This window comes from Gymnodraco acuticeps, unplaced genomic scaffold, assembly GCF_902827175.1.
Source record: "Gymnodraco acuticeps unplaced genomic scaffold, fGymAcu1.1, whole genome shotgun sequence".
Lineage (NCBI taxonomy): Eukaryota > Metazoa > Chordata > Actinopteri > Perciformes > Bathydraconidae > Gymnodraco > Gymnodraco acuticeps.
Window position 1 is genome coordinate 656,041 of NW_022989820.1, and position 25,012 is coordinate 681,052.

Consider the following 25,012-nt stretch of genomic DNA (forward strand, 5'->3'; position numbering starts at 1 on the left):
TGTTGAGGGCTTTGTGAGTAATCAGGAGGACTTTGAAGTTGATTCTTTGACGGACGGGGAGCCAGTGGAGGTTCTGGAGGACGGGAGTGATGTGGTCTCGGGAGCGGGTGTGGGTGAGGAGGCGGGCTTGCAAGTTTATGTTTCAAATGTTAACATTATATCCATAAAATAGGAAGAGACAACACTTAATATGATGTATTTATATGTTTAACATAATGTACTTCATATACTTAAAACATTTATAACTGGTTAGCTTGTGTTGTCGTTTTGTTCATTTTGTGTGCTGGGGTCAGATTATTGTGTTTCTGTTGATGCAGTTTCTTTCCCTTTAAGGTGAGGGGGAGGTTGACTTATGTTGATTTGGCGTAGCCCTCGTAGAGGGAGGTGAGGCGGGCCTGGAGGACCTGAGCGTAGGGGTCCAGCTTTACTTTCAGATCCTCAACGTATGGGGCGGCCATCTTTTGCACCTGATTGGCTCTCTGAATCAGCTGACGGTGAACCTTCTCGGTCACCGGGGCCATGCGCTCCTGGAAGTCCTGCAGGTGCTGGTCCACCTTCAGCTTCAGGTCATCGGTGTAGGGCCCGAGCTGAACCTGCAGGTCCTTCACACTCTGCTTCAGCTCCTCGCTCTTCTGCTCCAGGGCGGCTCTCAGGGCCTCGGTGTCAAGGGACTCAGCATAGGGGGCCAGCTCCTGTTTGAGCTGCTCCACTCTCTGCTGGATCTGGGCCTCCATGTTGTCGGTGTATTGCTTCAGGACAGGGGTCAGCTCCCTTTCCACACGCCTGGTCTCTCTGTTGACTTTGTGGATCATGTCTTTAGTTGCAGGGGGAAGCTGCTTGTGCACGGCGGAGGCAAAATAGAAGGCCACCATGAACCCTTCTCCCAGACGGTTACTAGAAAGGAGCGAGAACAATGGGATGTTACCTTTAATTTGAATTCAGTGAGGAGAAATTGCATATCAGTTTGCAGTATACTTTTTTTTGTTTGCATCATTAGAATTTCGACAATGGTAACAATGGTCTTGTCTAGACTTACTTGACATGCTTGCCAAACTGTGATTTATTGATCATCTGGAGGGTGTCTTTAGCTGTCTCTTTTGCCGTTGCAACATAGTCATGGAAGGCTTCAGTCAGCAATTCAATCTGTGGCTTGGGTGCATCAGCATAGAATATGTTGGCATTGCAGCCTGTTGAACAGAAATAAAAACATTTTGAAGAACAGTTGGAAGGTTCAAAATACTTCAGAGTTTTCAGGTATTTTAACCCAACAAATATTCAGAAGGAATCCAAATCCAAATTTGTGGAGGAAACTTCTGTGTAGCAATGCAGTGGGAGTCACCGACTCATGAAGGAGACACGGGACGAGCAGGAGTTCTGATGTCAAACACTGATATTTAATACAAGCATCAGCCGGAGAAATTCACATCACAAGTCACACTGCAAGGTTCTGACTGCACGGGTGGTTTGCCATGTCAAATATGATCAGCCTCACATCTTGGTAGACCTTTTAACTAGTTTACAGAGACTCAAATCCACATATTGGGGATGGGCGTAGATATCTACAGACACAGGAGATGTCTCTCACATCTGTGAATCTTAGAAAGCCAGTGCTCTCACACTCGCAAAACCCCCCTATGCCCTGCAGGTCAGGCCATAAAACCTAGTATCAACATACGACTGCATTAACACATTCCTTACGGGAGATTAGAAGCAGGGATGGTCGTAAATGTCAACACACAAAATAAGGTTAAATGTCTAGGAGTAAAGACAAAATTAATCCCTAACAAAATCCAAGAGGCATGTGTGAGTGCGTGTGAATGAGCATTAGGTTGGATGATGAGCAGTCTGGCTCCTTATATGGTCACCCATACAAGGTTCCATATCAGTACACATGTATTAATGTGTGTGTGAATCGGTTAATTTCACATCCAAGGAATTTCTGGGTGTTATTCAAAAGTCATTTGAGTGGTCCAATAATCTCATTGCAATTCTATATTTTTCCTTGAAGTCTTTTGACTTGAGCGTCACGCTCCAAAACAAATAGGGATATTTTTCCACAGTACTCACCAGTGAAAACGGCAAGTACGAGCACAACAAGGACCTTCATGGCTCTTATATCTTAATAACAAGGAGATACAAAATTATCAAATCATGTTCACTAAGATTTAGTTTAAAAAGAAAAAATACAGAAGCTACTCCGAGCCAATCCTTCATCATCTCACCTGAGTTTGTTGTTGTATCTGCAAATCCACTTGGCACTGCTTGTGTTGAGCCGGTAAGGTTCTGCAGCTTATAAAGCAATCCGGACTCTAATGATCCCAAAGTACAGTGGCTAGTATCTTGCTGTCACCTTGCCTCACCCTGCTATCCTCACAGACACCCAGTGCCAGACACCACACAGCAATCATGCACAACTCCAGATTGTTGCACCAATGCACAGACACACCAAGCAAATCATTTATTTTAAACAGTTCCATATGTCAGTTATCTTCTACCAAACAGTATTAATTTAGTTATGTGCCTTTTTATATTTATTTGGCCTAAATATGGGTGTTTCCTCGGTGTTAGAGTGTGACTAAATCCTCAAGTGTAACCTTAAATGGGCCTTGTCCTCAAAAGCCCTCCTGTCCTCAAAGGTATGTCAGTCACACAGCTCTTGCCTGGTTCGAGTCCTACCTCTCGAACTGGAAACACTTTGTCACCATCAGTGACTGCAGTTCCCCTTCGGCCTCAGTCAACCAAGGTGTACCTCAAGGCTCTGTGCTTGGACCCCTCCTCTTCACCATTTACATAAACCCACTTGGTCAAATCCTCCGCCACCATGGTCTCAGCTTTCACTCATACGCTGATGACACACAGCTCGATCTCTGCACCAAACCATCCACTCAGCTCCCCCTTCAACCCCTTGTCAACTGCCTACAGGATATAAAAAACTGGATGTCATCAAACCTGCTCAAACTAAAGAGCAATATAACAGCTCATGATTGTGGCTCCCAAGGCGCAGCTCCGGAAGGTCGGAGATCGGCTCCTCTCCATTGACGGCTGCTCCATCTCTCCGTCCACTGAAGTCCTCAACCTGGAAGTCATCCTGGACACCACCCTCTCCTTCCAAGCTCACATCAAATCTGTCACCAAATCTGCTTTCTACCACCTCAAAATCATTTCCAGACTACGGCCTTCACTCTCTGACTCCGTGGCAGAAACACTGCACGCTTTCATCACCTCCCGCCTCGACTATTGCAATGGAGTCCAGTCCGGGGTTCCCAGCAAAGCCCTGGAGAGATTACAGTACGTCCAGAACTCTGTTGCCAGGCTTCTCACCCGCACCAAGCCCTGGCAACACATCACCCTCACCCTAATCCACCTTCACTGGCTGCTGGTCAAGTCCCGGATTCAGTACAAAACACTCCTCCTCACTTACAATTCTCTCCATGCCCTCGCCCCCCAGTACTTATCGGACCTCCTCCATCCCTACACCCCTTCCCGGAGTCTGCGGTCCTCAGACACGGGCCTGCTCTCCATTCCCCGCTCTCGGCTCCGAACTGTTGGTGACCGGGCGCTCAGTGTTGCGGCCCCCACCATCTGGAATACACGGAGAGATCCGCAATGCTGCTTCCCTGGACTTCTTCAAGTCATCATTAAAAACTCACCTGTTCACCATGGCCTTTGACCCCTAACCCATCACAGTCCCCCTGCTTCTGATCCTACTGCTATTTATTTCATTTAAAAGGTTTTACTTTATTATTTGCCCCTTTTGTTTGTTTGTTTGTTTGTTTGTTCACCATGTAAAGAGGCCTTGGGTCCCTTGAAAGGCGCTTTATACAAATTGAATCTATTATTATTATTGTAATCACTTTTATGTTATTTCTGCGTCGCCACAGATAACACTTTGCCAGGATTGGTAAAATCCCTCTTCTTATGTCTCTGATGTCCAGCTCTGATTAGATTTATAGTGGTTGATTTATTGTCACTATTAGCTTTCCATGTTGCCAACCAACGGCACAGCTTATGGTTCTAGTCTGTGTCATGCTATGAGTCCTATGGGTCAGTTTGGCCAAAGGTCTGCAGACACCAACACCGTCAGCTTTCAGAGGACAAAGTACAGTAGCCTCAGTTTCACACAAGGCATACTATATATGCAACATTTTAGTTTCATCAATTTTTTCTATAGAGAGGATAAGCTCCTACTCACAATGTCTTAGACTTGAAAATGTAACATTTTAATGAAACAAATGTCATCATTTTGCCATGACAGTATTCTAAGACTTTTGTACAAGTGGGCTAAACTTGATATGTATATATTTTCTACTTCTTTTGGTATTCAAAATACGCATAGCGCCCATGCAAAACCGGCCTTAGTCTATAGAATTGCTGCTTGAACAACTCGTAGAAACAACTTAACCCTCGACACTGCCTTCTCTTTGAGTCCTTATGATAAGTTGTGGCTTCTTGCATTTCTAAATGTATGTATCGGGTTCCAATAAGAGATAGGCACTGGCTTTGAGATATCCGGTTATAAGGTAAATCAAGGATTTAATTAGCTTGAACATTTTGCCTTTAGAAATGCCCTTAGTTTAAGTCGTTCGTCTCAAGGTCTGTTGCACCTATTTGAAACACATTCCCGTATTAATGTTGATGGAATATCTCTTTGTCAAAAAACTCAAACTTCATGGGAGATACAGTATTTTGTTCATAGTGTTATAGGTCAGAACAGCAAACTTGTGAAGTTGGGTTGTAATGTGTGTATATCCAGCAGCTATTGTGACTGAACTGGGTGGGTAATAGCCTGCTGCAGACATGATGACATGATCGTCAAGAAAATGGAACTACAACTTCCCTATTCCAAGTAAAAGCTTACTACTTTATCTAAAACTGGCTCTAATCCATGGTGCCTGGCTGTGTTTTGATTCTAAACATTGCTTGCTACCTGTAGAAATTAATAGACATTGTTGATTGTATTTATTTGTTGTTATGTTGTGGTGTGGTATTGACTCTTTAGTTAATATGTTACTGTACTTTTGTTTTCTGCTTCTTGTTGCTCTGCATTGCTTCGGTATTGTCCTGAGAACGTCCGTATTTAGTTTCTGTCATTGTCTTTTTTGTGTCTTGAAATCCTCTGTCTGTAAATCACTGGTTTTGACACATCAAACGCTCGGCTTACACTGTCACATTTACAGAAATGGTAATTAATACATGTTGTAATTTCCTTGTATTTTAGGTAGTTTTAATTTAAATGAAACAATGTGCTTTTACAAAACAAATATTCATTGCTACCAGTAATGACATAATCTAAGGATTAGCTGCACATGTTTAGAAGTACGTTGGTTAGCAGTCTTGCATATATAAATAAGAAGATGAATACCACTCTCATCATGCCTGGGTTTTAAAATGATGCTACAGTACAAAGTCTGAAATCAGGGATAAGAACTATCCTGGCTCCGTCAAGACTTTAAAAAACAATACCTACCAGAACCTCTAAACCTTGCTAATTAAGTCTCAGATAAAACCCTTTGTAGCCCTCTGTAGTAAACACAACTTAATATTTGTACAACTTGTTTATTTTCACAATCTAGATCCAACGTGTTGAGTACGTGTTGGTTTCACTTGTGGACAGGAGATACAGAGTGACTAAGTTATGAAAAACATGCCAGTCTCTTTTAGTATGTTCTTCTTTTCAAAATAACTTTCTTTTATTTTCTATAAAGACAATCATTAGTTTCTTACTTAAGAATGTATATTACACAACATTTATTCAGTACACTTTAGTTACCAAATGTTTTCACCTGTCTTGCTTTCACGAGTAATTATAGGTGATGCAAAGTAAACTCATGAGCTTCAGTGCAGCTCATAATGTGTTTTCTGCTTCAATTTGTCTTTTTTGTTTTTCATGTCCACTTTCCCCAGTCTGATTTCACAATGCAGAAAAAACATCTGATTTTCAGATTTTCAGAATCTACCAATCTATGTTCCCTTTTCATTAATTTACTAACACAGTTCGTAACCTCCAAATCATTATTTTCTTTAAAGATCTATAACTGGTTAGCTTGTGTTGTCGTTTTGTTCATTTTGTGTCCCGGGGTCAGATTATTGTGTTTCTGTTGATGCAGTTTCTTTCCCTTTAAGGTGAGGGGGAGGTTGACTTATTTGGATTTGGCGTTGGCCTCGTAGAGGGAGGTGAGGCGGGCCTGGAGGTCCTGGGAGTAGGGGTTCAGATTTACTCTCAGATCCTCAACGTATGGGGCGGCCATATCTCGAACCTGAATGGCTTTCTGTATCAGCTGATCTTGAACCCGCTCGGCCACGGGGGCCACACGCTCCTGGAAGTCCTGCAGGTGCTGGTCCACTTTCAGCTTCAGGTCATCGATGTAGGGCCCGAGCTGAGCCTGCAGGTCCTTCACACTCTGCTTCAGCTCCTCGCTCTTCTGCTCCAGGGTGGCTCTCACAGCCTCGGTGTCAATGGACTCAGCGTAGGGGGCCAGCTTCTGTTTGAGCTGCTCCACTCTCTGCTGGATCTGGACCTCCATGTTGTCAGTGTAGGGCTTCATGATGTCCTGGGCAGCGGCCAGCTCCCTTTCCACACGACCCTTCAGCTCTTTGGCCTCTCTGATGACTTTGTGGAACATGTCCTGACTTGCAGGGGGAAGCATCTCGTGCATGAAGAACAAAGAATGGGCGGCCACACATTTAGTTTCTTCCAGATGTTCACTAGAAAGGAGCGAGACAAATGGGATGTTACCTTTAATTCGAATTCAGTGAGGAAAAATTGCATATCAGTTTGCAGTATACCTTTTTTTGTTTGCATCATTAGAATGTCGACAATGGTAACAATGGTCTTGTCTAGACTTACTTGACACCCTGGAAAAACGGTGATTTATTGATCATCTGGAGGGTGTCATCAGCTGTCTCTGTTGCCTTGGCGACATAGTCCAAGAAGACCTCAGTCAGCAATTCAATCTGTGGCTTGGGTGCATCAGCATATAAGATGTTGGCATTGCAGCCTGTTGAACAGACAGAAAAAACAGTTTTGAAGAACAGTTGGAAGGTTCAAAATATTTCAGAGTGTTTTCAGGTATTTTAACACAAAAAATATTCCGAAGGAGGTAAAGTGGCACTAACTTCCAAATCCCAGAGGCATGTGTGAGTGTGTGTGAATGAGCATTAGGTTAGATGATGAGCAGTCTGGCTCCTTATGTGGTCACCCATACAAGGTTCCATATCAGTACACACCAGTGTATTAATGTGTGTGTGAATCGGTTAATTTCCTATCCAAGGTATTGCTGGGTGGACCAATGATTTCAATTGTCCAAAAATCTCATTGCAATTCTATATTTTTCCTTGAAGTCTTTTGACTTGAGTGTACCAGTTGATGTCACGCTCCAAAACGGGATATTTTTCCACCATAGTCACCTGTGAAAACGGCAAGGACGAGCACAACAAGGACCTTCATGGCTCTTATATCTTAATAACAAGGAGATACAAAGATAATTAGCAAAGCATGTTCACTGAGATTTAGTTTAAAAAGAAAAAATTCAGAAGCTACTCCGAGGCAATCCTTCATCATCTCACCTGAGTTTGTTGTTGTATCGGCAAATCCACTTGGTACTGCTTGTGAGGTTCTGCAGCTTATAAAGCAATCCGGACTCTAATGATCCCAAAGTCCAGGGGTGAGTGTCTTGCTGTCACCTTGCCTCACCCTGCTATCCTCACAGAAACTCAGTGCCAGGCACCACGCAGCAATCATGCACAACCCGATATTGTTAAACCAATGCACAGACACACCAAGCAAATCAGTTATTTTAGACAGTTTCATATGTCAGTTATCATCTTCCAAACAGTATTGATTTAGTCATGTGCCTTTTTATAATTATTTGGCCTGATTATGTGTGTTTCCTCTGTGTTAGAGTGTGACTAAATCCTCAAGTGTAACCTTGAATGGACCTTGTCCTCAAAAGCCCTCCTGTCCTCAAAGGTATGTCAGTCGCACAGCTCTTGCCTGGTTTGAGTCCTACCTCTCAAACCGGAAACACTTTGTCACCATCAGTGACTGCAGTTCCCCTTCGGCCTCAGTCAACCAAGGTGTACCTCAAGGCTCTGGGCTTGGACCAACCTGATCTCACCAGAATGCATGACTCAACCAATACTCCTTAACACCGCATTGCGTGGTGGAGTCACAAACTTTGCTACATATACGTGTCTGCACCACGCAAACAACCCCAATGTAAAGTGAATGAGGCTCCTTTGTCGTGGTACACACACGCATTTCTACAATGTCCTACAGTGAGCTTTTATTATATTAAACGTTTTTAAAATCTACTTTATAGCTTGTGGTAACTCACGGGAGGCTTCTTTTATTTTATTTGTATTCATAATCATTTGTATTTTTCATCAGAATGTATTATGACAACCCTGTCTCCTAAAGATTACGTTCCCACAGAACAAAACTGCATTCTCAATTACGTTTAGCTAGAAACTTATTTTCTCCCACGTTACGTTCGTTATGAACGTATCTCAAATACGTTTATTTTCTACATATCTTTGCCATTTATTGTCTTGCTTATATTAATGATAATAGTCATTTATAAATATCATTTTAGAGCACACATTTGAAATCAGTAGGCGAGGCTGTAATTTCGCCAGCTGTTACTCTCATGACACCTCAAAAACATATCCAGACTACGGCCTTCACTCTCTGACTCCATGGCAGATACACTCATACACGCTTTCATCACCTCCCGCCTCGACTATTGCAATGGAGTCCAGTTTGGGGTTCCCAGCAAAGCCCTGGAGAGATTACAGTACGTCCACAACTCTGCTGCCAGGCTTCTCACCCGCACCAAGCCCTGGCAACACATCACCCCCACCCTAATCCACCTTCACTGGCTGCCGGTCAAGTCCCGGATTCAGTACAAAACACTCCTCCTCACTTACAATTCTCTCCATGCCCTCGCCCCCCAGTACTTATCGGACCTCCTCCATCCCTACACCCCTTCCCGGAGTCTGCGGTCCTCAGACACGGGCCTGCTCTCCATTCCCCGCTCTCGGCTCCGAACTGTTGGTGACCGGGCGCTCAGTGTTGCGGCCCCCACCATCTGGAATGCACTGAAAGATCCGCAATGCTGCTTCCCTGGACATCTTCAAGTCATCATTAAAAACTCACCATGGCCTTTGACCCCTAATCCATCACAGTCCCCCTGCTTCTGCTCCTACTGCTATTTATTTAATTTAAAAGGTTTTACTTTGTTATTTGCCCCTTTTGTTTTTTTGTTTGTTTGTTTGTTCACCATGTAAAGAGGCCTTGGGTCCCTTGAAAGGCGCTTTATACAAATTGAATCTATTATTATTATTGTAATCACTTTTATGTTATTTCTGCGTCGCCACAGATAACGCTTTGCCAAGAATAGCAAATCCCTCTCCTTATGTCTCTGATGTCCAGCTCTGATTAGATTTATAGTGGTTGATTTATTGTCACTATTAGCTTTCCATGTCGCCAACCAACGGCACAGCTTATGGTTCTAGTCTGTGTCATGCTATGAGTCCTATGAGTCAGTTTGGCCAAAGGTCTGCAGACAACAACATCGTCAGCTTTCAGAGGACAAAGTAGCCTCAGTTTCACACAAGGCATACTATATATGCAACATTTTAGTTTCATCAATTTTTTCTATAGACAGGATAAGCTCCTACTCACAATGTCTTAGACCTGAAAATGTAACATTTTAATGAAACGATTGTTATAATTTTGCCATGACAGTATTCTAAGACAGTTATACAAGTGCGCTAAACTTGATATGTATATATATTCTACTTCTTTTGGTATTCAAAATACGCATAGCGCCCATGCAAAACCGGCCTTAGTCTATAGAATTGCTGCTTGAACAACTCGTAGAAACAACTTAACCCTCGACACTGCCTTCTTTTTTAGTCCTTATGATAAGTTGTGGCTTCTTGCATTTCTAAATGTATGTATCGGGTTCCAAAAAGAGATAGGCACTGGCTTTGAGATATCCGGTTATAAGGTAAATCAAGGATTTAATTAGTTTAAGTCTATCGTCAAGCAAATGTATTAACAGTCTGTATTAATGTTGATGGCATATCTTTTTGTCAAAAAACTCAAACTTCATGGGAGATGCAGCATTTTGTTCATAGTGTTATAGGTTATAACAGCAAACTTGTGAAGTTGGGTGGTAATGTGTGTATATCCAGCAGCTATTGTGACTGAACTGGGTGGGTAATAGCCTGCTGCAGACATGATGACATGATCGTCAAGAAAATGGAACTTCCCTATTCCCAGTAAGATCACTACTTTATCTAAAACTGGCTCTAATCCATGGTGCCTGGCTGTGTTGTGTTGCTAAACATTGCTTGCTACATGTAGAAATTAGTTGTTGATTGTATTTGTTTGTTTTAATGTTGTGGCGTGGTATTGACTCTTTATTGTATATGTTACTGTACTTTTGTTTTCTGCTTCTTGTTGCTCTGCATTGCTTCGGTATTGTCCTGAGAACGTCCGTATTAGGTTTCTGTCATTGTCTTTTTTGTGTCTTGAAATGCTCTGTCTGTAAATCACTGGTTTTGATACATCAAACGCTCGGCTTACACTGTCACATTTACAGAAATGGTAATTAATAGGCCTACATGTAGTAATTTTCTTTTCTTTTAGGTAGTTTTAATTAAAATAAACACTGTGCTTTTACAAAACAAATATGCATTGCTACCAGTAATGACATATCAGTGTTTGTTTAAGGCCCTGTCACACTGTCCCGAAATTGACACCCGATGGACACACGATAAAGGAAATGTTAAAATTCGGCTGTGATCGTAGCAACATCGGGCCATTCGTGAGGGCATCTAAGCCATCGTATGACCGCCGGTGGAGTTTCTCAGGCTCCGGCAGCAACTTCGTGAGCGGCAACTTCGTAAGGCACTCGTGAGGGCATCTTGTCAAATCGTGTCATCTTCGTGTTATCATCGGTGCATTCGCCCTCACTCTGATCGGGGCGAATGCCCGATGGCACCGATGATAACAAGATGCCCTCACGATGGCCTTACGAAGGGCAACATTTACACACGAATTCAACACGAAAATGAACCTTCGCAAGGTCCTTCGGCAATTTTTTGGCATGCCAAAGATTTTGCCACCGCTCGCGAAGTTGCTGCCGGAGCCTGAGAAACTCCACCGGCGGTCATACGAAGGCTTAAGATGCCCTCACGAATGGCCCGATGTTCCCACGATCACAGCCGAATTTGAACATTTCCTTTATCGTGTGTCCATCGGGTTGTTTTATTGCACAACAAAATCATGTAAATATATTATGTAAATAACCCAATTTGTGTTCTGTGAAACTAAAAAGGATATAATATATTATTTTGAAGGACAGTTGACAGGAAGTTGTTGTTGTTATGGAAACAACATTACGGAGAAAACGTAATATTTTCTACATATAACGACGGATAAAGTAAAGAACAAAGTCTGAAGATATCAGTACAGTATCATAGTACTGTAACATAATTGTTTTGGTACTTTCATTGCAGTTGTATGTCTTAAATGTAATGTAAATGTTGCCTTTGTGTGTGGTTCGGGGCCATCTTCGTGCGAAATTCACAATTCCATATTCGTGTGTCCATCGGGTGTCAATTTCGGGACAGTGTGACAGGGCCTTTAAGCTTGCATTAGTTATTATGAAATACAAGCTTCATCACTGCCCTTTGCCCTTTAGGACGTGGCCTGGTTGTTGTCAATCAAAGAGTCATTTTTTCCTCAGAAAATCCACTTTACACAGGAACACAGTTTGAAGTGTTGTCCTGGTCAGATAATTAGTGTGAGAACATGATAACATTAGTGTGTGATAACCCAAAAGGGTCAACTGTGTGTTGAGTGATTGGGAGACTGTACATAAATGAGTAGATCAGCTTTCTTCTTGTGGTTAACATTTTAATTTTCTCTGATAAAATGGTAATCCATTAGATTAAACAAGTTGATGCAATTTCAAGTACAGGCTGAGGTGTCACTTTTTTGTTTTGTTTTAGGAACATGTCTAATATTGTGTGACAATCAACCAAATAAGCTACTAAGATGCAGTTCCATAACAGACATAAATGATATATGTTGTGTTCATGTATTGCAGACGTGATGGACCACAATGATCAAACTACACGTACCAACTAAGGTCACAGGCTGCAACAACCCAAAATGCTGAGCCTCTCTTTACTGAACCTCCAGGGTAAAGAGGCAGAGGACGGACGGGGAAGTGAAACAGAGATTCAACTAGAAGCATGAGGTAATACAGTAAACTATCTGACACGACAGAGGAGGAGGTCGTGTCTTATGTCTATAAGGAGCCACTGTGACAGAGGGCATCTTCAGATGCTTTGAACGAAAGTGACGCCTGCCCAGGGGCGGACTGGGACAACAAATCAGCCCGGGACTCTCGACCGGCCCACTTCGGTACCGCCGGCCCACCGCGGTACCGCAAGAATACCGCTAGTAAATTGTCGACGGAGGGGGGGTGCTAGTGACTTAACGCAGAGGTAGACATTAAGGGTAAAATGCCTTCGGGCCGGTGGAATTGTATTATTACTGGCCCCACCATTGTAACCACTGGCCCGGAGCATTCGTCCAAAAAAAATCGACTAATAATGAAGAAAATTAACACATTTGTTGCAATAGTAATTCATGCACTAACTATCAATCAATCAATCAATGTTTATTTATATAGCCCAATATCACAAATGTTACATTTGTCTCAGTGGTCTTCACAGTTTGTACAGAATATCAGTATGACAATACGACACCCTCTGTCCTTAGACCCTCACATCGTACAAGGAAAAACTTCCAGAGAAAACCCACAGTTTAAAGGGAAAAATGGGAGAAACCTCAGGGAGAGCAACAGAGGAGGGATCCCTCTCCCAGGACGGACAGACGTGCAATAGATGCCGTGTGTAAATTGAAAAGATAATACATTTGCAACATAGGTAGTCCAAATGTTTGGAAATGCATGTGTGTATAATAGGAAGATGAATCCACGAGGATATCCATCCAGGACCTATGATCCAGGACCACAGCCACGATTCAAGATCCAGGGCTCGCGATGCAGGACACAGGACCGCAGGATCATCCATGACTCCGGATCCCAGCGTATATAAACACCAAAAAACTACATTACTACTTGTACTACAACATTTGAATCATCAGTTCTTCCTCATTTTCCTCAGTTGTTCATATTTGGTTTATTATAATAATGATATTGTGGTCATTGTTAAAAAATGTCTGCTATTATTAAGAGTATTATTATTTGTATAATGCGCTTTCTGCCTTCCTGTCATGAGGAGTTAGACATGTAATGGCTATGTAATTGATTTGATTAGAACCTTCATTATCCTAAACTGTTGGGACATTTCGCCAATACCTTTAGATTGTCTACTCTTCACTTACTTGTCAGCATAGGTCGGCATTGATGTACAGAGCCGACAGAAGACCTTGTTTATTTTGGCATCATATTGAGAGGTGCAGCCAGTGACGCATCCTAAAACCAGGAAGTAAGCTGCTGGTTCCCTCGACAAAAAGCAATGGGATTTCTCCACAGGGTTTTGGAAAATAGCTGGAAATAAGGTCTGTGGAAAACAAACCTGTTTGATAAATGCACGTTTTGTTCAGCCGGATAATCTCCACATGTCTACCCTACTTTTATAATTTTCGAATCATAAATCTAATCGATAGATTATAAAAGGGTTTTAGGATGCGTCACTGCACCACTAGAAGCCAACTCCATCGATCAGCTGGCAGAAACTTTCTCTCCCTCTTCTTCTCATACTCCCTGTCACTCTCCTTTAACTCCTCCGGTGACTTTCTTTTATTTGAAGATTGTTTTTTGCCCGGCTACCGCTGGTATTAAAAACATTTTTGGCGAATGGTTAGGTGGCGCTATAGTCTGTAGTGAAGGAGCGCGATCCCGCTCACGGGAGCCTGCTCCGCAGCAAACAGCTGTTTGCTTTTCCCCCAACAACGACAACCGACTCACGGAACGCTATGTTGTAGCGTTGATAAACGAAACAATTTAACTAAATTGCTAGTCAAAATACCAATAACATCAAAACAATTTTTTTAAGCAATATTTTTAGTGGCCCGAGCGGGCAAGTGGAAAGTACGTTATGCTGGCCCGGGGTGTCTTAATAGTGCTTCCTGGCCAGCGGGTCATTTAATGTCGAGCCCTGCCGGTTACCGGCCGGCCCACATCGTCTGACCGGCCCACTTCAATACCGGCCCATCGGGATTCGTCCCGAACGTCCCAATGGCCAGTCCGCCCCTGCGCCTGCCCCATTGTTGTTGTTCCCTGGAAGATTTATTTTAAGTTTGTATGATCTCATCCCTCCTAACAGGCAAACATCTGTTCAGACGAGTCAGCGAGGTTACTGCCGTTGTCTTTGGGTTACAAATTGTTGAACTGGGAAGTGGAGTACACCATTGAGTGTTTTTCCTGCAACGTAACCACCTCCACCTAGTTCTGATGGATGAGGTTTTGCCCACAGAGCCAGATGTCTGAGTTTATAGGCCTGTCTCAATATAATGAAGGAGTCAGGTTTTACAGCCGAGTGTCACATCCTCCTTTACCAAGTTCTGGGTAAAAGGTCATCGTATATTTTAAGGTTAAATGTCAAAAGCCTGATGAAGGAGTTTAAGCTGTGCTGAAAGTTGATAATGCCTAAATTACATCTAATCTAAGGATTAGCTGCACATATCTAGAAGTACGTTGGTTAGCACTCTTGCATATATATAAATAAAAAGATGAATACCACTCTCATCATGCCTGGGTTTTAAAATGATGCTACAGTACAAAGTCTGAAATCAGGGATAATAACTATCCTGGCTCCGTCAAGACTTTAAAAAACAATACCTACCAGAACCTCTAAACCTTGCTAATTAAGTCTCAGATAAAACCCTTTGTAGCCCTCTGTAGTAAACACAACTTAATATTTGTACAACTTGTTTATTTACACAATCTCGATCCAACGTGTTGAGTACGTGTTGGTTTCACTTGTGGACAGGAGATACAGAGTGACTAATTTATGAAAAACATGCCAGTCTCCTTTAGTATGTTCTTCTTTTCAAAATAACTTTCTTCTCATACATTCATAAAGTATTCAGAATGATGTGTGACAAATATATAACTGTAGATTATTTTTTTTATAAATACCATCATTAGTTTCTTACTTAAGAATGTATATTACACAACATTTCTTCAGCACACTTTAGTTACCAAATGTTTTCACATGTCCTGCTTTCACGAGTAATTATAGGTGATGCAAAGTAAACTCATGAGCTTCAGTGCAGCTCATAATGTGTTTACTGCTTCAATTTGTCTTTTTAGTTTTTCAAGTCCACCTTCCCCAGTCTGATTTCACAATGCAGAAAAAACATCTGATTTTCTGATTTTCAGAATCTACCAATCTATGTTCCCTTTTCATTAATTTACTAACACAGTTTGTAACCTCCAAATCATTATCTTCTTAAAACATCTATAACTGGTTAGCTTGTGTTGTCGTTTTGTTCATTTTGTGTCCCGGGGTCAGATTATTGTGTTTCTGTTGATGCAGTTACTTTCCCTTTAAGGTGAGGGGGAGGTTGCTTTATTTGGATTGGGCTAGGCCCTGTAGAGGGAGGTGAGGCGAGCCCGGAGGTCCTGGGCGTACGGGTCCAGCTTTACTCTCAGATCCTCAACATATGGGGCGGCCATATCTTGGATGTCGTCGGTGTATTGCTTCAGGGCAAAGGCCAGCTCCGTTTCTACACGCCAGGTCCCTCTGCTGACTTTTTGGATCATGTCCTTAGCTGCGGGGGGAAGCTGGGCGTGCACGGCTTCGGAAAAATTGTAGGCCTGGTCTTGCACTTCGAAGGCAAAATAGAAAGCCGCCTTTAACCCGTTTACCAGACGGGCGCTAGAAAGGAGCAAGAACAATGAGATGTTACCTTTAATTAGAATTCAGTGAGGAGAAATTGCATATTAGTTTGCAGTATGTTTTTTTTTTTTGCATCATTAGAATGTCGACAATGGTAACAATGGTCTTGTCTAGACTTACTTGACACCCTGGACAAACGGTGATTTGCTGATCATCAGGAGGGTGTCTTCAGCTGTCTCTTTTGCCTTGGCGATATAGTCCCAGAAGGCCTCAGTCAGCAATTCTATCTGTGGCTTGGGTGGGGCCATTTCTTGAACCTGATTGGCTCCCACCTTCAGCTTCAGGTCATCGGTGTAGGGTCCGAGCTGAGCATGCAGGTCCTTCACACTCTGCTTCAGCTCCTCGCTCTTTTGCTCCAGGGCGGCTCTCATGGCCTCGGTGTCAAGGGACTCAGCGTAGGGGGCCAACTCCTGTTTGAGCAGCTTCACTCTCTGCTGGATCTGGACCTTCATTTTGTCAGTGTAGGGCTTCAGGACGTCCTGGGCAGCGGCCAGCTCCCTTTCCACATGCCCCTTCAGCTCTTCGGCCTCTGTGATGACATTGTGGATCATGTCCTTAGTTGCAGGGGGAAGCTGCTCGTGCATGGTGAGCGCAGAATGGGCGGCCACATATTTAGTTTGATCCAGACGGGCACTAGAAAGGAGCAAGAACAATGGGATGTTACCTTTAATTCGAATTCAGTGAGGAAAAATTGCATATCAGTTTGCGGTATACTTTTTTTAATTTGCATCATTAGAATGTCAACAGTGGTAACAACGGTCTTGTCTAGACTTACATGACACCCTGGAAAAACGGTGATTTATTGATCATCTGGAGGGTTTCATCAGCTGTCTCTGTTACCTTGGCGACATAGTCCCAGAAGGCCTCAGTCAGCAATTCAATCTGTGGCTTGGGTGCATCAGCATATAAGATGTTGGCATTGCAGCCTGTTGAACAGACAGAAAAAACAGTTTTGAAGAACAGTTGGAAGGTTCAAAATATTTCAGAGTGTTTTCAGGTATTTTAACACAAAAAATATTCCGAAGGAGGTAAAGTGGCACTAACTTCCAAATCCCAGAGGCATGTGTGAGTGTGTGTGAATGAGCATTAGGTTAGATGATGAGCAGTCTGGCTCCTTATGTGGTCATCCATACAAGGTTCCATATCAGTACACACCAGTGTATTAATGTGTGTGTGAATCGGTTAATTTCCCATCCAAGGAATTGCTGGGTGGACCAATGATTTCAATGGTCCAAAAATCTCATTGCAATTCTATATTTTTCCTTGAAGTCTTTTGACTTGAGTGTACCAGTTGATGTCACGCTCCAAAACAAATAGGGATGTTTTTCCACCATACTCACCAGTGAAAACGGCAAGGACGAGCACAACAAGGACCTTCATGGCTCTTATATCTTAATAACAAGGAGATACAAAGATAGTTAGCAAAGCATGTTCACTGAGATTTTGTTTAAAAAGGAAAAATACAGAAGCTACTCCGAGCCAATCCCTCATTTCATTTCAAACCTTTATTTAATGACATTGGTCCCATTGAGATAATACATCTCTTTTTCAAGGGAGACCTGCAGCATATAGGTTCCACATGAAACATAAAACAATAAAGGACATCATACATTATATTTACAGGATACATTTACATAGTTATAGACATTTACAAGTGCCCATAGTATCAACGAGCATTTCATTTAGCCTAGCTTTAAAAACATGCAGAGGAATGAGATTGCTCAGTTTCAATTATTGCTGAAGATTGTTCCAAGCAAGTGGAGCTGCGCACATACAAGCTGTCTTACCTAAGACAGTCATTGCTCTTGGCACATCTAACAATACAACATCATGCGATCTCAGACAATAGCTGCTTGCAACTCTCTGTGTTATCAGAGAGCAGATATAATACGGGAGTTTACCCAACAAAGCTTTATAATCTCACCTGGGTTTGTTGTTGTATCTACAAATCCACTTGCACCAATGCACAGACACACCAAGCAAATCAGTTATTTTAAACAATTTCATATGTCAGTTATCAACTACCAAACACTATTGATTTAGTTATGTGTCTTTTATATTTATTTGGCCTAATTATATGTGATTCCTCTGCGTTAGAGTGTGACTCTTGACGGCTGCTCCATCTCTCCGTCCACTGAAGTCTGCAACCTGGGAGTCATCCTGGACACCACCCTCTCCTTCCAGGCTCACATCAAATCTGTCACCAAATCTGCTTTCTACCACCTCAAAAACATATCCAGACTCCGGCCTTCACTCTCTGACTCCGTGGCAGATACACTCATACACGCTTTCATCACCTCCCGCCTCGACTATTGCAATGGGGTCCAGTCCGGGGTTCCCAGCAAAGCCCTGGAGAGATTACAGTACGTCCAGAGCTCTGCTGCCAGGCTTCTCCTGGCAACACATCACCCCCACCCTAATCCACCTTCACTGGCTGCCGGTCAAGTCCCGGATTTAGTACAAAACCCTTCTCCTCACTTACACGTCTCTCCATGCCCTCGCCCCCCAGTACTTATCGGACCTCCTCCATCCCTACACCCCTTCTCCGAGTCTGTGGTCCTCAGACACGGGCCAGCTCTCCATTCCCCTCTGAACTGTTGGTGACCGGACGTTCAGTGTTGCGGCCCCCACCATCTGGAATGCACTTCCTGCAGAGATCCGCAATGCTGCTTCCCTGTACATCTTCAAGTCATCATTAAAAACTCACCTGTTCACCATGGCCTTTGACCCCTAACCCATCACAGTCCCCCTGCTTCCACTCCTACTGCTATTTATTTCATTTACATTGTTTTACTTTATTATTTGACCCTTTTGTTTGTTTGTTCACCATGTAAAGCGCTATAGAAATTGAATCTATCATTACTATTATTATTATTATTGTAATCACTTGTATGTTAGCTCTGCGTTGCCAGAGATAACGCTTTGCCAAGAATGGCAAAATCCCTCTTCTTATGTCTCTGATGTCCAGCTCTGATGAGATTTACAGTGTTTGATTTATTGTCACAATTAGCTTTCCATGTTGCCAACCAACTTCACCGTAGCTTATGGTTCTAGTCTGTGTCATGCTATGTCCTATGGGTCAGTTTGGCCAAAGGTCAGCAGACACTAACACCGTCAGCTTTCAGAGGACAAAGTAGCCTCAGTTTCACACAAGGCATACTATATATGCAGCATTGTAGTTTCATAAATGTTTTCTATAGACAGGATAAGCTCCTACTCACAACAGCTAAGACTTGAAAATGTAACATTTTAATGAAGCGATTGTTATCATTTTGCCTTGACAGTATTCTAAGACTTTTATACAAGTGCGCTAAACTTGTATATATATATATATATACTGTATATATATATTGTACATATCTTCTGCTTCTTTTGGTATTCAAAATATATTTAGTGCCCATGCAAAACCGGCCTTAGTCTATAGAATTTCTGCTTGAACAACTCGTAGAAACAACTTAACCCTCAACACTGCCTTCTCTTTGAGTCCTTATGATAAGTTGTGGCTTTTTGCATTTCTAAATAAATGTATGTATCGGGTTCCAATAAGAGATAGGCACTGGCTTTGAGATATCGGGTTATAAGGTAAATCATGGATTTAATTAGCTTGAACATTTTGCCTTTAGAAATGCCCTTTAATGTTTTGGCGTGGTATTGACTCTGTATTTAATATGTTACTGTACTTTTGTTTTCTGCTTCTTGTTGCTCTGCATTGCTTCAGGTATTGTCCTGAGAACGTCCGTATTTAGTTTCTGTCTTTGTCTTTTTTGTGTCTTGAAATCCTCTGTCTGTAAATCACTGGTTTTGACACAACAAATGCTCGGCTTACACTGGCACATTTACATAAATGGTAATTAATACATGTTGTAATTTCCTTGTATTTTAGGTAATTTTAATTTAAATGAAACAATGTGCTTTTACAAAACAAATATTCATTGCTACCAGTAATGACATAATCTAAGGATTTGCTGCACACAAGAAGTACGTTGGTTAGCAGCAAGGGCGGACTGGCCATCGGGACGTTCGGGACGAATCCCGATGGGCGGTACTGAAGTGGGCCGGTCGGACGATGTGGGCCGGCCGGTAACCCTAAATGGCCCGCTGGCCCGGAAGCACTATTTTAGACACCCCGGGCCAGCATAACGTAGCCCACTTTCCACTTAACCGCTCGGGCCACTAAACATATTGCTTTAAAAAAAAATGGTCCTGTGGTATTGGTATTTTGACTAGCAATTTAGTTAAATTGTTTCGTTTATCAACGCTACAACATAGCGTTTCGTGAGTCGGTTGTCGTTCTTGGGTGAAAAGCAAACAGCTGTTTGCTGCGGAGCGCAGCGGGAGCAGGCTCCCGTGAGCCGGAGCGCGCTCCTTCACTACAGACTATCGTGCCACCTAACCATTCGCCAAATGTTTTTAATACCAGCGGTAACCGGCCAAGCGCCGTGCAAAAAACAATCTTTAAATAAAAGAAAGTCACCGGAGGAGTTAAAGGAGAGTGACAGGGAGTATGAGAAGAAGAGGGAGAGAAAGTTTCAGCCAGCTTGATCGATGGAGTTGGCTGCAGTGACGCGTCCTAAAACCTTTTCTAATCTATCGATTAGATTTATGATTCGATAATTATAAAAGTAGGGTAGACATGTGGAGATTATCCGGCTGAACAAAACATGCATTTCTCAAACAGGTTTGTTTTCCACAGACCTTATTTCCAGCTATTTTCCAAAACCCTTGTCGAGGGAACCAGCACCTTACTTCCTGGTTTTAGGACGCGTCACTGGCAGCACCTCTCAATATGATGCCAATATAAACAAGGTCTTCTGTCGGCTCTGTACATCAATGCGGACCTATGCTGACAAGTAAGTGAAGAGTAGACCATATAAAGGTATTGGCAAAATGTCCCAGCAGTTTAGGATAATGAAGGTTCTAATCAAATCAATTACATAGCCATTACGTCTAACTCCTAATGACAGGAAGGCAGAAAGTGCATTATACAAATAATAATAGGCTATACTCATAATGATAGCAGACATTTTTTAACAATGACCACAATATCATTATTTTAATAAACCAAATATGAACAATTGAGGAAAATGAGGAAGAACTGATGATTAAAATGTTGTAGTAGCCTACAAGTAGTAATGTAGTTATGCATAAATTACTATTGCAACAAATGTGTTAATTTTCTTCATTATTAGTCGATTTTTTTTTGGACGAGTCCACCGGCCCGGAGGTAGACATTATTTACCCTTAATGTCTATCGCTAGTAAATTGTCTACCCCCCCCGTCGACAATTTACTAGCGATAGACATTAAGGGTAAATAATGTCTACCTCCGGGCCGGTGGACTCGTATTATCACTGGCCCCACCATTGTAACCACTGGCCCAGAGCATTCGTCCAAAAAAAATGTTTACTTGCGGTACCGCGGTGGGCCGGCGGTACCGAAGTGGGCTGGTCGAGAATCCCGGGCTGATTTGTAGTCCCAGTCCGCCCCTGGTTAGCAGTCTTGCATATATAAATAAGAAGATGAATACCACTCTCATCATGCCTGGGTTTTAAAATGATGCTACAGTACAAAGTCTGAAATCAGGGATAATAACTATCCTGGCTCCGTCAAGACTTTAAAAAACAATACCTACCAGAACCTCTAAACCTTGCTAATTAAGTCTCAGACAAAACCCTTTGTAGCCCTCTGTAGTAAACACAACTTAATATTTGTACAACTTGTTTATTTAAACAATCTTGATCGAACGAGTTGAGTACGTGTTGGTTTCACTTGTGGACAGGAGATACAGAGTGACTAAGTTATGAAAAACATGCCAGTCTCCTTTAGTATGTTCTTCTTTTAAAAATAACTTCCTTTTCATACATTCATAAAGTATTCAGAATGATGTGTGACAAATATATAACTGTAGATTATTTGATTTATAAATACAATCATTAGTTTCTTAATTAAGAATGCATATTACACAACATTTCTTCAGTACACTTTAGTTACCAAATGTTTTCACCTGTCTTGCTTTCACGAGTAATTATAGGTGATGCAAAGTAAACTCATGAGCTTCAGTGCAGCTCATAATGTGTTTACTGCTTCAATTTGTCTTTTTAGTTTTTCAAGTCCACTTTCCCCAGTCTGATTTCACAATGCAGAAAAAACATCTGTTTTTCAGATTTTCAGAATCTACCAATCTACGTATGTTCACTTTTCATTAATTTATTAACACAGTTTGTAACCTCCAAATCATTATTTTCTTTAAAGATCTATAACTGGTTAGCTTGTGTTGTCGTTTTGTTCATTTTGTGTCCCGGGGTCAGATTATTGTGTTTCTGTTGATGCAGTTACTTTCCCTTTAAGGTGAGGGGGAGGTTGACTTATGTTGATTTGGCGTTTGCCTCGTAGAGGGAGGTGAGGTGGGCCTGGAGGTCTTCGGCGTAGGGGTTTAGCCTTACTCTCAGATCCTCAACGTATGAGTCGGCTATTTCATGAACCTTTTTGGCTCTCTGGATCATTTGATCTTCAACCCACTCGGTCACGGGGGCCACACGCTCCTGGAAGTCCTGCAGGTGCTGGTCCACCTTCAGCTTCAGGTCATCAGTGTAGGGTCCGAGCTGAGCATGCAGGTCCTTCACACTATGCTTCAGCTCCTCGCTCTTCTGCTCCAGGGTGGCTCTCACAGCCTCGGTGTCAATGGACTCAGCGTAGGGGGCCAGCTTCTGTTTGAGCTGCTCCACTCTCTGCTGGATCTGGACCTTCATGTTGTCAGTGTAGGGCTTCACGATGTCCTTGGCAGCGGCCAGCTCCCTTTCCACACGCCCCTTCAGCTCTTCGGCCTCTCTGATGACTTTGTGGAACATGTCCTGACTTGCAGGGGGAAGCATCTCGTGCATGAAGAGCAAAGAATGGGCGGCCACATATCTAGTTTCTTTCAGATGTTCACTAGAAAGGAGCGAGACAAATGGGATGTTACCTTTCATTCGAAATCAGTGAGAAAAATTGCATATCAGTTTGCAGTATACCTTTTTTTGTTTGCATCATTAGAATGTCGACAATGGTAACAATGGTCTTGTCTAGACTTACTTGACACCCTGGAAAAACGGTGATTTATTGATCATCTGGAGGGTGTCATCAGCTGTCTCTGTTGCCTTGGCGACATAGTCCCAGAAGGCCTCAGTCAGCAATTCAATCTGTGGCTTGGGTGCATCAGCATATAAGATGTTGGCATTGCAGCCTGTTGAACAGACAGAAAAAACAGTTTTGAAGAACAGTTGGAAGGTTCAAAATATATTATAACCCAAAAAATATTCCGAAGGAGGTAAAGTGGCACTAACTTCCAAATCCCAGAGGCATGTGTGAGTGTGTGTGAATGAGCATTAGGTTAGATGATGAGCAGTCTGGCTCCTTATGTGGTCATCCATACAAGGTTCCATATCAGTACACACCAGTGTATTAATGTGTGTGTGAATCGGTTAATTTCCCATCCAAGGTATTGCTGGGTGGACCAATGATTTCAATGGTCCAAAAATCTCATTGCAATTCTATATTTTTCCTTGAAGTCTTTTGACTTGAGTGTACCAGTTGATGTCACGCTCCAAAACGGGATATTTTTCCACCATACTCACCAGTGAAAACGGCAAGGACGAGCACAACAAGGACCTTCATGGCTCTTATATCTTAATAACAAGGAGATACAAAGATAGTTAGCAAAGCATGTTCACTGAGATTTAGTTTAAAAAGAAAAAATTCAGAAGCTACTCCGAGGCAATCCTTCATCATCTCACCTGAGTTTGTTGTTGTATCGGCAAATCCACTTGGTACTGCTTGTGAGGTTCTGCAGCTTATAAAGCAATCCGGACTCTAATGATCCCAAAGTCCAGGGGTGAGTGTCTTGCTGTCACCTTGCCTCACCCTGCTATCCTCACAGAAACTCAGTGCCATGCACCACGCAGCAATCATGCACAACCCGATATTGTTGCACCAATGCACGGACACAACAAGCAAATCAGTTATTTTAGACAGTTTCATATGTCAGTTATCATCTTCCAAACAGTATTGATTTAGTCATGTGCCTTTTTATATTTATTTGGCCTGATTATGTGTGATTCCTCTGTCTTAGAGTGTGACTAAATCCTCAAGTGTAACCTTGAATGGACCTTGTCCTCAAAAGCCCTCCTGTCCTCAAAGGTATGTCAGTCGCACAGCTCTTGCCTGGTTTGAGTCCTACCTCTCAAACCGGAAACACTTTGTCACCATCAGTGACTGCAGTTCCCCTTCGGCCTCAGTCAACCAAGGTGTACCTCAAGGCTCTGGGCTTGGACCAACCTGATCTCACCAGAATGCGTGACTCAACCAATACTCCTTAACACCGCATTGCGTGGTGGAGTCACAAACTTTGCTACATATACGTGTCTGCACCACGCAAACAACCCCAATGTAAAGTGAATGAGGCTCCTTTGTCGTGGTGCACACACGCATTTCTACAACGTCCTGCAGTGAGCTTTTATTATATAAAACGTTTTTAAAATCTACTTTATAGCTTGTGGTAACTCACGGGAGGCTTCTTTTATTTTATTTGTATTCATAATAATTTGTATTTTTCATCAGAATGCATTATGGCAACCCTGTCTCCTAAAGATTACGTTCCCACAGAACAAAACTGCATTCTCAATTACGTTTAGCTAGAAACTTATTTTCTCCCACGTTACGTTCGTTATGAACGTATCTTAAATGCGTTTATTTTCTACATATCTTTGCCATTTATTGTCTTGCTTATATTAATGATAATAGTCATTTGTAAATATCATTTTAGAGCACACATTTGAAATCAGTAGGCGAGGCTGTCATTTCGCCAGCTGTTACTCTCATGAGCGAGGTAGAAAATAATAGTTGTAACATGCCAAAAAGCTGCTGTGTCGTTTATTGCACCTCAAACATTAAAACAAATCCAGAGTTACGTGTTTCTGTACTTCCTCTAAGAAGAAAGGACAGTAACAGAAGATCTCTGTGGCTTCAGGCTTGATCGCCGTTCAAATGACAGCGTTGGTTTCCCAAAAAGTGGGCGGCGCTGTAAA

General features: G+C 42.4%; 3 protein-coding genes across 6 annotated transcripts; all 3 read right to left on the reverse strand.

Moving 5' to 3' along the window:
* On the reverse strand, positions 1-2,107 carry LOC117557649 (apolipoprotein A-I-like). Its single transcript, XM_034233571.1, has 3 exons — positions 2,068-2,107; positions 1,037-1,187; positions 1-894 (listed from the first exon to the last, which is right to left on the reverse strand). Exons 1-3 carry the CDS (start codon positions 2,105-2,107, stop codon positions 351-353), a joined length of 735 nt encoding a protein of 244 aa, XP_034089462.1. The 3' UTR covers positions 1-350.
* A 3,857-nt stretch (positions 2,108-5,964) lies between these two features.
* Positions 5,965-8,222, reverse strand: LOC117557639 (apolipoprotein A-I-like). The gene is made up of 4 exons (XM_034233558.1): positions 7,567-8,222; positions 7,408-7,458; positions 6,848-6,998; positions 5,965-6,705 (listed from the first exon to the last, which is right to left on the reverse strand). Exons 2-4 carry the CDS (start codon positions 7,445-7,447, stop codon positions 6,141-6,143), a joined length of 756 nt encoding a protein of 251 aa, XP_034089449.1. The 5' UTR covers positions 7,448-7,458; positions 7,567-8,222; the 3' UTR covers positions 5,965-6,140.
* Positions 8,223-14,965: 6,743 nt separating this feature from the next.
* LOC117557601 (apolipoprotein A-IV-like) lies at positions 14,966-24,338 on the reverse strand. 4 transcript variants are annotated; one of them, XM_034233522.1, is made up of 5 exons: positions 23,723-24,338; positions 23,564-23,614; positions 23,022-23,172; positions 16,072-16,584; positions 14,966-15,930 (listed from the first exon to the last, which is right to left on the reverse strand). In XM_034233522.1, the coding sequence occupies exons 2-5, from the start codon at positions 23,601-23,603 to the stop codon at positions 15,636-15,638; spliced, it is 999 nt and encodes a 332-aa protein (XP_034089413.1). In that variant the 5' UTR covers positions 23,604-23,614; positions 23,723-24,338; the 3' UTR covers positions 14,966-15,635. The 4 variants fall into 4 exon arrangements, with proteins under 4 accessions (XP_034089413.1, XP_034089406.1, XP_034089391.1 ...); XM_034233515.1 differs by lacking the exons at positions 23,022-23,172; positions 23,564-23,614; positions 23,723-24,338 and adding exons at positions 16,727-16,877; positions 17,292-17,342; positions 20,647-20,708; XM_034233500.1 differs by lacking the exons at positions 23,022-23,172; positions 23,564-23,614; positions 23,723-24,338 and adding exons at positions 16,727-16,877; positions 17,292-17,342; positions 17,455-17,470.
* Between the last annotated feature and the right edge of the window lie 674 nt (positions 24,339-25,012).

Excerpts from the sequence above, each read along its gene's own strand:
- LOC117557639 (XM_034233558.1), bottom strand. The coding sequence starts at position 7,447 with ATGAAGGTCCTTGTTGTGCTCGTCCTTGCCGTTTTCACAG. Across the intron at positions 6,999-7,407 it reads CGTCCTTGCCGTTTTCACAG|GCTGCAATGCCAACATCTTA; the intron begins GTGACTATGGTG and ends TCTGTTCAACAG. Across the intron at positions 6,706-6,847 it reads CCGTTTTTCCAGGGTGTCAA|TGAACATCTGGAAGAAACTA; the intron begins GTAAGTCTAGAC and ends GCTCCTTTCTAG.
- LOC117557649 (XM_034233571.1), bottom strand. The coding sequence starts at position 2,107 with ATGAAGGTCCTTGTTGTGCTCGTACTTGCCGTTTTCACTG. Across the intron at positions 1,188-2,067 it reads CGTACTTGCCGTTTTCACTG|GCTGCAATGCCAACATATTC; the intron begins GTGAGTACTGTG and ends TCTGTTCAACAG. Across the intron at positions 895-1,036 it reads CAGTTTGGCAAGCATGTCAA|TAACCGTCTGGGAGAAGGGT; the intron begins GTAAGTCTAGAC and ends GCTCCTTTCTAG.
- LOC117557601 (XM_034233500.1), bottom strand. Across the intron at positions 16,878-17,291 it reads CGTCCTTGCCGTTTTCACTG|GCTGCAATGCCAACATCTTA; the intron begins GTGAGTATGGTG and ends TCTGTTCAACAG. Across the intron at positions 15,931-16,071 it reads CCGTTTGTCCAGGGTGTCAA|CGCCCGTCTGGTAAACGGGT; the intron begins GTAAGTCTAGAC and ends GCTCCTTTCTAG.